The 12,312-nt window shown below is 33.1% G+C and overlaps 1 protein-coding gene across 1 annotated transcript; it reads right to left on the bottom strand.

Annotated features, from left to right (window-relative positions):
* Positions 1-1,686: 1,686 nt before the first annotated feature.
* LOC111307703 (auxin response factor 9-like) lies at positions 1,687-6,360 on the bottom strand. The gene is made up of 14 exons (XM_022905817.2): positions 5,780-6,360; positions 5,548-5,663; positions 5,292-5,387; positions 4,897-4,953; positions 4,636-4,788; positions 4,458-4,542; positions 4,179-4,269; positions 3,881-4,045; positions 3,688-3,801; positions 3,525-3,597; positions 3,295-3,445; positions 2,597-3,207; positions 2,300-2,487; positions 1,687-2,210 (listed from the first exon to the last, which is right to left on the bottom strand). The coding sequence occupies exons 1-14, from the start codon at positions 5,832-5,834 to the stop codon at positions 2,072-2,074; spliced, it is 2,094 nt and encodes a 697-aa protein (XP_022761552.2). The 5' UTR covers positions 5,835-6,360; the 3' UTR covers positions 1,687-2,071.
* Between the last annotated feature and the right edge of the window lie 5,952 nt (positions 6,361-12,312).

Genomic DNA, 12,312 nt, shown 5'->3' with positions numbered 1-12,312 from the left:
AAAATATCTATTTTGTTTGTTATTAGGCTCTTTCATAGATGCAGTTACCCATCTCATAATTTAATTTGAAGATAGAAGATATTTCTTTATTTATTTTTCATAATGAAACTATATATTTTAATACCAATGATATTTTCAATGCTTTTTGCGACTGATCATGTAGAGATACCTTAATTTTGAAACCCTAAATATAAGTAGTTATGGACCATAGTCTCTCTAGTTTTTGTTTTTGTTTTTGTCTTTTCCTCCTTTCTGGAAAACCGTAGCCTTTTTTGAGTGGGGGAAAAATACACTTGTACTCTTGTAGAACATTCTGATGTTTTAGATTTGTAGTAAAAGTGGTTGTGTCTCAATGTTTAGGTTGGGCGCCACAACTCATTGATCAACAAACTGAATTATTTATGAAGCTGAAGGAACTGACAATCAAGATGGTGGATTTATACAGAAAAGGATCGGAAGAAGAGAAACGGGATTCATCCTGAAGAGCGAGAAAAAACAAAAAGAATGAGAGGCAAGAGGAACAAATTAAATCTTTGGCGATGGATGTTGGTTTCTTAATGAATTTGTCTCGAAACGCCATAGATATCAAATAGTAGTCCTATCAAAAGCTATCAAAATCATCCTATCTCAATAACAATAATAATTTCTACAACTAATCAAGCTCCCAAGGTATGGGGGCGTAAGTGATGAGGCTGTTATAGCATTATTAGTCATTAGTCAATCACATGCAGGTGAGTTAAGTCTGGCATAGAAAATCATGCATCAGGGCTGCCCATGTCCATTGAGATGCGTGTGAGTGTGGCTTTGATGGGTAAGAAATGAGAATGGAAGGCTGCTTATGCTCATGCATGCCTCATGGGGCTACAATATGCTAAAAAAAAGTCGTTGGATGAAATATCATAGTCCAATTATTTTCATATAGCTAAATATCTTTATGAAATCACCCTAACTCTTCGTTCTACAAGGTTAAAAACCTTAGAACCAATGTGAAGAATGTCGGAGCATTTCAGAGTTCAAACTTCTTTAAAGAAAATTGATATTATTATGTTATTTGATTAGTGGCAGACGCAACCTTGAGTCGAGTTATTGTCAAGGAAACAGGGAAAAGAGAAAAAAATATAGGTATTTTCAGCTCCTCATGTAAAGCTTGTCTCGAGGCAACGCCGTCCCGGTATTCATTTCCAAATGGTTACATGCCTTAGTGCTCCTCCGTTTTGCGGCCATAGCCCTAGGGAGTCTTTTTCATAATTGGTTTCTGCCCGTATCTGCAATTTTTTTTTTTTTTTACTTAATTTTTTTTCTGATACTAACTTGAAGTTGTAATAAATTAAATTTGGGTTATTAAAATTTAAAATCTAATACTCTTGGCTGTTGACATACATGCATGTTTCTTAAAACGGGTAACATTATTACTATGTTTGTCCCAACTCCGAAGTAACATGTACTAGCCTTAAAAGATCAACTCGTCTGAAAATATAAATCCCTAAAAAGAGAATTAAATTCGACAAACGTGCTTTAAATTGTCAAGGAAAAGATTGGAAGTTTCGCAAAGCAACACATTTACAAAGGATTTGACTGCCTCGGCCTTCCGATTGACATCAATTCCTCAATGATCACCCACCAAACTAGAAGCTGCTATCAGGCTTCATATTCTAATCCAGGGTATCCTTCTAGTAAGGCAAAGAATTTTATAAATGCAAAGGACTATTGATTGATAAAAACCAAAACAGCGATGCTAATTAGGATTACAATGGCAGACCACATTTTATATTTACAAGCACAGGAAACCAATATTATAAGCCCCAACCCACCACAAAGATCAAAAGTATTCACAGTTTCCTAGTCCTAGCCTCTAACCCAAACTAATTCACGAAGAAGTCTTGGTTCTTCAAACCCAGGAAATGTCTTTTTCGTCTCGTATGGTAGGCAGCTCTAAAAAACGAGCAAGTGATTAGTTTCCCTCAACTTTAACATACTCCACAGCTTAAAAGTAACATAAAAAGCTCCTACGGGAAACAAACAAACAACAGTTATTGATAATGGGGAAACGAAAAATAAAAAGGTGCCTATTTCAGTTTTCAGCTGACTCTGAGCTAATCACAATCCCTTGACCTTCAATAGAAGCCAAAGGAAGTTTGCTTCCTGTACTCATCTTTTTCACATCCTGACTTGAACATATAAATATTCTTCGTACCATATTGCAAAATTCCCTGCAAGAATATAAAATCAAAGGCAATAAATTGAATTCTAGAAGAGATTTAAAAACAATTAGGACAAAAAACGGTATCAGGTTACTTACTGCCATGGGTCATCGCCTACAAGCATCATATCCCCTTCATCATCAGTGTAGACAATCTCCCACTTATTCTTACAGCGAAGCTCTCCCTTGATATTAAACATCTCCTCTAGTTCATTTATAAGCTGATTGTACCCTTCCAACATGCCCAAGTCCACGGCACGACCAACAGCGAGCCCCTGCATCTGAACCTGTTCACATATACAGCCCCAAAGAGAGTTTAATGAAAATTCTTCAACTAAGCAAATAGTTCTACAATTGAATGAATTAACAATTGCATGAACATTTTACTTTCAATACCTTGGTACAACTTCTTGTAGAATTAGAACAACTTTGCCTGCTGTGGATCTCTTTTGCCGATACCTGTAACTGTTCCTGTTGCTTCTCTTTAGAATCTTTTGAAATGTCAGACTTCTGGTCAGAATCAGTGGGTGACAGGGTACTCAAGCCACGTCCTTCAGTTGTACCAGCAGTCATAGTAGCAAGTTGTGTAGGTGTCCTCTCCAATGGAGTTGAGCTTGCAGAGTGGTTTATAAGCTCAATGCCGAACAATCGACAACTAGCAGCTGTCTCAGATTTCTTTACCTTTTCAATTGGATCAAAGGTTGAATCATTGTTCAGTTGAGGGTTTGAAAAGCCAGAAAGAATAGGCCAACCAGATACGCTTTTGCTATCCTCTCTTGCATCAGGATACAGATGCTGAGAAGCACTCATGCCAGGAGAAGATATCCAGCTTCCTTCATTCTGAGTCTTCAAGACAGAGCTGCAACTGCTGTTTATCTCAGTCTGCTTGTGATGCCACATGACATGATTTTCATTTCTTTTTGCTTCGGCAGTAATGTTACGCCTTGTTGGATCATGGGAATGCAGCACTCCAGAATTCCGAAGAGCTGATGCTGTTGAAGTTAGATCTATATTATTCAAACAAAGTGGACACGTCAGATACATCAAACATCAAGTATAATAAAAGAGGCATCAGACAAGGAAAAATATCTTACCTAGAGCAGGAATTTCAGGTGGTCGAGGCCTTTTGTTCTTAGCTGGAACAGGTTGAGACAGAGTAGGTGGAACCGGAGCAGCAAAGGGTTCTATCTCCCATGGTGAAACCCTGTCAGGTCTTGGAATAGAGGCAGGCTCATCCCATTGTACCTGTTGACAAGCAGTAGTTATACATACCAGGCAAAATAATTTAAATTAAAGTTGGAGAAAGCAAGTAAGAAGAAGTTACCTTCAATGATCGCCATTTTGAATCTTTCCAGTGAGGAGAAAAGTCTTCAAGCCCAACAATTGTGCCAGAAAACCTTTTCAATGAAGGTATGTTGAGTAAGTACTTAAAGAAGAGATCAGACATTCTCCAACCCAAAGCAATCATGTGGTTAAGTTAAGGGTACCTTCTCTCAGGAGAATCCTCCCCTTCAAACTTCATCTTAAATCTCATGCCAACTGCAAACTTATTGTTAAGAGCCTCTAAATATTTGTTCAACCCAATGATGAACTGACTCGTCCTGATATTTTACACAATACAAATATGAGAAAAGAAACAACATTTTAATCTCATTTTTGGCAAAACCATAAATATCATACCTTGGCTTATAGTAAACAACGAAGAGGGTTTGTGTTGAAACGGCATGAGATGCAGTTGCAAGCACTCCTAAGTGCATGCTCTGGCTTGAAATCACCGATGACGGCATGCTGCTCTGTTGACAAGCTACACGCCTCACTCCAACACGTAGCTCCCCATTTTCCCCTCTAGGTGACCAAGAATTAAATGAATAGCTAATCAGCTACATGAGAAATGAACATAACCAGCAAAGGCTAGAACATGTGCAGGGTGCGCACACACACACATAAAAGTGGACAAAAAATGAAAAAAGACACCTACCTCAGGAACACAAAGGAATCACCAGCAACTAATCTCTTTGAAGTAACAAATGTACTCCATCCAGTTGTGAGCAAATGCCTCCTTGGTTGGCCTGTTCAGTTAATCATGTACAAATGAATCATGAGTACGATTTGCCCATTAATAATGGAGGTATCTTTTACATTGCATGGACGGAAAAAACACAAAGGCTTAAAGTATCTCACATTTACCATAAGCATAGATGCACTTTAATATCAAAAGACTGAGTGAGGAAGACAATAAATCAGGTGTTTTTGTTACCTCTGAAAATATGCTTAAAGCGCCACTCATAACCATGAAGATCCTTGGCAACCAATTCCTGGGTTGGCGTTGCCTGGTTCATGTCCTGAAAGACATCACATACAGAAATCAATAAAATGAATATTTATAACAGAAGATGAAAAGGCCATAACAAATAGCATAATCCAGAAACAGATACCAATGGAGGAAGGCATTCAGTGGCATGTTTGCGAAGAACAGAAAACCCTCCATGGGTGCTTGTATCTGAGGCAGTTAAAACCTTGCAGAATGATTGGACGGTAGGTCTTTGAGACTCAGGAGGGCATGCATCAGGAGTTGTAGGCTTGGGTTGCTGTAGATGCCAAAAACATAATTGGGGATCACTAATTTCAAACAATAAAAAAAATTTGTACAATACTGGAAGATGTTCAAATCAGGAACGAACAAAATTGGTTCTTACATTTGGTTCCGGTAACAAAGTTATCTGTGCATACACTTCATCTGTTTCTTGTTCAGCCTACAAACAGAACAAGTCCATAAAAGTTATCCCCCCAATCAATCATGTAGGCAGAATAATATAATGGTCCACTTGTTCTACATCACTAACCATCTGACTGAAACGCAATTTATCGAGCCAATAAAACTAATTACTCAAAAAAGAAAAACTAATTATTCAAAGCTTAAGGTTTACATTCTTTTCAAGATCAAAAACAATAAAACAAATAGGATCCAAACAATTACTCCACTTCTTTTTTTCCTCTTCATTTTCTTAGTAACCAAATAGACAATTAACACACATCTAGAAATTACTATAACCTAAACAAATCAAGTAAAAATCAGGTACAGAAAAATTACCAGCAACTGAATATGAACAACACGGCAAAGAATCTTCGACGGAAGATTAAACAACGGAATCCTCTGATTCAACTCCTGATTCGTGGACGCTTCCAACTAAAACAATCCCCCACCGAAAGTAGCAATATTTCAATCAACAAACCAATAAATTAATCATTTCCATAAAAACTCAATAATTTCCAAATAGAACAAACAGAAGAAAAAAATCCGATCCAATAAAGAAATACAAAAATACAAAAAACGAAAAGAGACTTGCCTGTTCCATATGTCCTTGTGGAAAATAATAGACTCTCTCATTAGCTCGAGGAATCTCAACCAGTGGTCCCGCACATAACTTCCATAATTCCATATACAGATCATCCCCTCCATTTCCTATCACTCAAAAGGAAAGGAAAACTTTCAAAAATTTTCCAGAAAAAAGCAAAGGAAAAGAAAAGAAGTTGAAGAAAATCTACAATCAACGGTCAATCTTGTACTTTTTTTTTTACCTTCAGAGGAGACATTATTGGTCTGCGAAAGCGACCCTCCCATATTCACCATCATTGAACTCTTTCTAACTATCCAAGTCAACAAGCAGCAGCAACAGAAATTTTCAAAAACCTCCAAAAAAAACAATTAAATCCTCCAAACCGCTCTAACCCTTCACTTAATATACCTTATTGTACACACTTAATCACCATAATAAAACGAAATAATTAAGATTATTAACAAAGGTAATTAACACGATTAAACTGCTCGACTCTTCGATTCCAGAAAAACTACACTTTCCGCACACTTTTTTTTCCTCCTCTTTGCCTCCCCGTAAAGATCGCGAGATCCAAATACCGTTACCGAAAACCGATTTAACCGTTACAAAATCGCCCTGCTTCACCTCGCAAAACCGCTTTTCGCTTCAACTTTCTAAAATTTCTCAATCTCTCTGTCTGAAAAGGAAACGCCGTTACAGAGAATTCCCCCCAAAACCGCTTCGCGCGCGTCTTCAATTAGGCGACTTTTTTTCGTTGTCTTCCTTTATCTCCGATTCTTTCGCCCTTTTCTTTCTCTCTCTTTGTTTGGTCTGCCTTAACGTGTGTTTATCGTGTGTGTAACGCTAATTTAACTAACCGACTAACTCTGGTTACGTATTTAACCAGAGGATGGGGCAAGGTTATGGCCTCGGGGGTTAACTTGACGGACCATTTGACGGCAAACGGTGGAATGCCGTTTCTTAACGGCGTAGAACATATGGAATATTGGGCATTGGGATGCGTGTGGTTGGGGATATCGTGGAGGCGTTAGGTGTGATTTCGACGTTAGTTTTTGCCGTTTGTAGCCGTCTCTTTCGTTGTCTGCTTCGAAACAGGCAACAGGGTTGGCTCGAGTTAACCCGGCAGAAATTTGGGGTCTTTTTTTGGTTTTTCTTACATATTTTATTTTCTTTTTTTGTATTAGAAGGAAGACTTGGGGGATATTGATTTGCCCTGGGAAAGTGGTGATAATTACGGTCTTCTGCCACAAGACTGTGGGGTCCATGTGAACACATGGGATGTGTTTGATACTTGGATCTTGATCTGTGTGAATGGCCCTTCTAAATATAGTACAATTTTTTTTTTTCAAAAGTACGCAAGTAGTAAATTTAAAATTTATCTTTTAGTGAATGATAAAAATATTTTAATAATTTATATATCTTAAAATCATTTTTGTAAATTTCAAAATTATACTTTTGAAAGTTATATTATATTTTTAGCAATTTATTTTTGAGAAAATAATATAATTTTTAAAAGTAAATTTTTAAAAATTTAATATAATTTTTGAAAATTGATTTTTCAAAATTATATTATGTTTTTAAGAATGAATTTTTAAAAATCATCTTATATTTTTGAAAATTTTATTTTTGAAAATATATAAACTTTTGTTTAAATATATATTTAATTATAAACTTTTGATAATATTTAATTTAAATTTAAATAAAATAAATACATTTAATTTTAAAATAAATTAATTTAATGTGCTAAGATCTTTAAATATCTCTAATAATTTTTTCAAAATATGGCTTAATTCTGATAATAAAGATATTTAATCTTGAGGCCACCATTATATGATAGTCAAAAGATACTGTTAGCTGAAATATTAGAGGTTTTTATTATCGTATTTGTCAATTTGTTGATAATATTATCATGATCAATATTTTATAAGGTATTAAAGCTTAGACTAACATTATGCACACACAAAAGTTATTGATATATCTATTCTTATTTGATCATATAAACGAATGAAAAAGACATGTTAATTCTCAAGCATGCATGGGTATAAAAAGTATTTTTGTTTTTAAATCAAAAAACCAAAAATATCCTTTTGTTCATGCAAAATCAAAAAACTAAAAAATAATGTTTTTGGTTTTTTAGAAACTTAAAAGAAAGAATAAGTTTATATCATGTATATTGAGAATATCAATTTTAATTTCATTCACATATATAATCAAATAAATAGATTTATAAATGCATAATTAAAAGTGAAATCGATCTTATAAAAAAGATATATATATATATATATATAATAAGACTCAAAATTTATCGAATATATATTTTTGAAAAAATTTAAAACTTTTTAATTATTTATTTTTGAGAAGTTTGATTTTAAAAAGTAAAAAAAAGATATAAATTAAAAATAAAAGTGAAGGGTGAATATGTATTTAATAAAAATAAATAATTAAATTTAAAATTTAAAACATATTTAAAAATGTAGTGTATAAAACAAAAATTAGGTGAAAATAGAATTCACCCGTGTAAAACTTGTTCTTTTTCACAGACAATCTGCGAGCGGTGGGTTCGGTGGTTCTCGTCAGTACACGTCACACCGATTTGCCAAACTGGCGTTTACATGTCGTTGCACTTATGTGAGGTCCGTGTCCAAGTGCAACGTTCCACTAACGTTGCCATTTTAGTTCCATTTGTCAATTATCATCAGTCCGTCATGTTTTTCATAATTTTCTTCAGCAGCAGCGAGCAGTGATCCATTTGAGACGTCGAGATTTCATTCCAAGTCAAACAAATGTGAATATTTGACCTCAGTCAAAAATTTGAACGCAAAACAACATTCGAAGTAAAACACCCAGAAAAGAACAATTTTGAAGGTTTAACTCACTTCAAGAATACTCACATAAACATGTTTCATTATAACATATTACAATAAACCATTTAAATTCCTTTTTTTTTTTGCTTTTATATATTAAAAAATATTTTTTATCAATAAAATTTTATTGATGCAGTGTATCTAATCGAATTTACATGTAAATTTACACATGTAGACCAAAATTTATCCTTACAAAATTGGCAGCTTGCATCAATAGTTTTTGAGATTTAGTATTATGGCCTTGCATTAAGGTAAAGTTTAATAATTTGACCCTTGAAAAAAATCAAACCTTCTCAATTTCCACATACAAGTTGCATTATTTTATGAGTTTTATTTTATTTTTCATTTGTGTGCGTCACAGTTGAGAGATGCGTTGGAAGAGCAGCAAGTGGGGCGGTAGGGCATGTTGATGAACCCGTACATGGCCACTTGCTTGCCTTGGACAGCCAGCCAGACGTACCTAAAAAAAAATCAATGACCCAAACGTCAGATTATATAGGCTGCTTTACCTTTTTCCTGGAAGGAAAGGAAAGGAAAGAAGAATAAAAAGGGGGATGATGATTTGTTTATTTAATACCAACTTTAGATCCTATTCCTCCTTTAATTTTGCATCTTTTTAATATATAGCACAATAAGCAACTGTTTGTCCCCCTTTGAGGATAAATTGCAATACATACTTCAGATGCCTTCCGCACTTACCCATCTTACGTGCTCTTTTTTTTTTTTTTTCCTTCATTAATATTATTTAATTAAACCACACAACTTTAAAAATGATAATAATAAAAAAATTATCTTTTCCACCGCAATGGAATTATGACTCCTTCGAATCAAAATTATAAACAATTTATTTGTTTGAATTCATATTCGAAATAGATGTGTTTTTTATTCTCCCATTTTGGCTTCTAAATCAATTACCACATATATATAATCATTTAAAGTTAAAATTTTAAAAATTTTAGAGTCAAATGTCTGAATATGGATTTCATTTCGAACTAAAGTAAAAAAAAAAAAAATTATATAAAAGATTTTATGCAATTAATTGTCACAATAATCAAATTTAGAGTAATGGTGTGTATAATCGATCAATCTGTTACATAATTTGTGAGGATTTAAATCCAAAATATTATTTCAGGTTATGCAAATTAAATTAGATTGATCGAGTCCACATCAGCATCATTTGTTAAGTAATTAACGGATAAGCATGCTGGTTTAGGGGTTAAATCATTTTGTTAGAGAACATGGACAAGAGATAAAGACAAACCAATGACCATTAGGGTTTGTGTATGTTTGCCTGTATCCTGCGAATAAGCAAGCAGCAAAGCTGGATTTCTTATGCTTAGCTTTAACTTTGTTGCTTGACACCTGTCTTACTATTTTATGATATAATTTGGACTACTATATATGTGCTTTATTTAGGGCAATGAAATATATGGGAAGTGTGCGATCCTTTCTCCTTTCGAAGAGTTGATATTCTCCTTTTGTGTTGAAAATTTAAAAAAAAAAAAAAAAAACTTTTTCTTTTCTCTCGTCTGCTGGATTGGAAGAGCTTCTATTAAGAAATTGTAATGGAGAATTAGGACAATGAGAAAGTACATCGATCTTAGATGGATGTGCACTTAAGCCATTGCATAAAACAAAATCCATTTATAAATGCCACAAAAGAGTTTAGTTCAATTGATACGGAGTAGTTTTTTTTTTTTTTTGATCGATTATTTTTTTATTAATTGACATGTATTAAAATTAATATTTAGAGATTATAAATTCAAAAAATTTATATACGTAATATTCTTTTCAGTTAGATAAATAATAAGGTAAAATAATTTAAAAATAGATTAAAAATTAAAAAAATAGTACTTTTTTTTAGGAGGAATTAATAGAATTATCATATTAATAGCAAAATCTTGATTTTGGAACTAAGATCAAAACACTCTTTTTTTTTTGTTATAATTATGCAATTAAAGCCATAGATTCACCGCATAGCATAGTTATCCTATATAGTTGTAATCCCTAAGGGAAAAGAATATTATTGGACTGAGCAGAGAGGGTTGAATTTTTTTTTTTGTGGGGGGGGGGGGGGGGTGTGGCTGGGCTGCTGCCGGCAGTCTGAGAGTGTCATTTTATGTGTTAGCTCTGAGAGAGATTGGGCTTCAAATCCTCTATTTTCTAGACAGAGAGAGAGAGAGAAGAGAAGTATGATTGCTGGGGTTAGTCATTTTCTATCACCACCCACCCCCATGTGGAGACCAATTTCCCCTTTGTTCCCACACTTCCTAACTGTTTCCTTCTTTTTTATTGCTAGAAAGTAAAAAATTCATCAAACTTTTAACTTTAACCCTTTCAAATTAGTGAGATTAAATTGAGGATAATTGAACCATTAAACTAGTCCAAATTATCAATATCATAACCTCACCATTTTTATTTGTTTTTTTTGCTTTTCGTTGGTCACACCTCACCAATCACCCCACAAAATTACCAACCCTTTGTAAAAAAAAAAAAATTGAAATGAAATAAAACAAGAGAAAAAAAAAAGAGAAAAATCGAAGGAAAGGAGAAGGTTAAATTCAAAATTTTGGCTCCATTAACTTATATAATTATTTTTAAAAAAATAACAATTTTAAATTTTAAATTACGATTTTTTAAAAAAAAATTCCACGAGATGATGAAAGTTTCAAACCACATCCCTTGAGGATGAAGCTGCCCATCTAGGATAGAGCATTGGTGAATGTGGGGTACCATAAAGAGAAATAATTCTATATACTAAAGAAAAAAGAGTTGTAATTAGGGTTTAATTTAATTTTTAGGTGGGATACCTTAAAAATCACTAAAGAATGAAGCACTTTGGGGTGGAATCCATGTGAAGACAATCATGGAGGGTTAAGAAAATCCTTTTTTCAAAGCTTTTTGAGTGCAGGCTAAACCAACAATTGTTTCCTTGTAAGCATTATTAATTTTAATTTAATTTAATTATATTTAAACTTTCCAGCAAATGTGAGAAGGAGGGATGGAGAAGCAGAGTGGAATTTTGGTCCCCCTGGATAATACCACTTTTGACTTTTTGTTTGACTAAATTAAGGGCTTCTCAACCGTTGGATCAGATAACTTAAAGCTTTTGTTTGCCTATGGATCCTTAGTTTATTTCCTCTTCTAACACTTTTTTTTTTTTGGTCGTATCTTCTTCTTCCTCTTCTAGCACTTTGATCACTTTTTTCCACCATTTTAGGACAGGGAAGAAACGACACACAATCCTCTGTGGAAACTTACCGTTAAACTCCAGACAGATTAACCTGGGCCCTTACATTGTCTCACAATTTTGTCTTTACACAAAGCAGTAATTTATATATTACATTTTTTTTTCTTTTGTACTAAAATTTTAAAAAAGTGGAATAGTTTTGTTTTATTTTTTTTAAGGAATTAATTTAAATATAATATCGAAATTCTTTTCAATGTTTTTTTCTGATTGGTAAATCATTTCTTTTGCTTCAACCGTTTCAACCGACCAAAGCTGCCATTTTGGAGGACTTTTCCTTCAATATTCCCCAATTAAATCGTAGTATGGTTCATTTTTTTTTTAATTTTTTATTTATTGTTAAACCCTTTATTTTATTACATATCTAACTAAACAAAAATTATGCACCTAAATTTTTTCAAATCTACAACCTCTAAATGATAACTTCAATTATATATTAATTGATTTAAAACATAATTAATATTTATTTTTAATTTAATTGTTTTATTTGAAAATATAATAATTAAAGAACCGTACTCTACAAAAAAAATTTTATGTATGCTTAGGGTTAATTAAACTTTTTTTATTTATAACTTATCCTTTAATTTTTTTATCCTATTACATACATAATTAAAAATAATGTTATACACTTAAATTCTATTGAATTTATAATATTTAAATGTT

Source organism: Durio zibethinus, chromosome 9 (assembly GCF_047325235.1).
Source record: "Durio zibethinus cultivar Kanyao isolate XHJ-2024 chromosome 9, ASM4732523v1, whole genome shotgun sequence".
In the NCBI taxonomy this organism is placed as follows: domain Eukaryota; kingdom Viridiplantae; phylum Streptophyta; class Magnoliopsida; order Malvales; family Malvaceae; genus Durio; species Durio zibethinus.
This window is presented reverse-complemented; position numbering and strand designations above follow the sequence as displayed.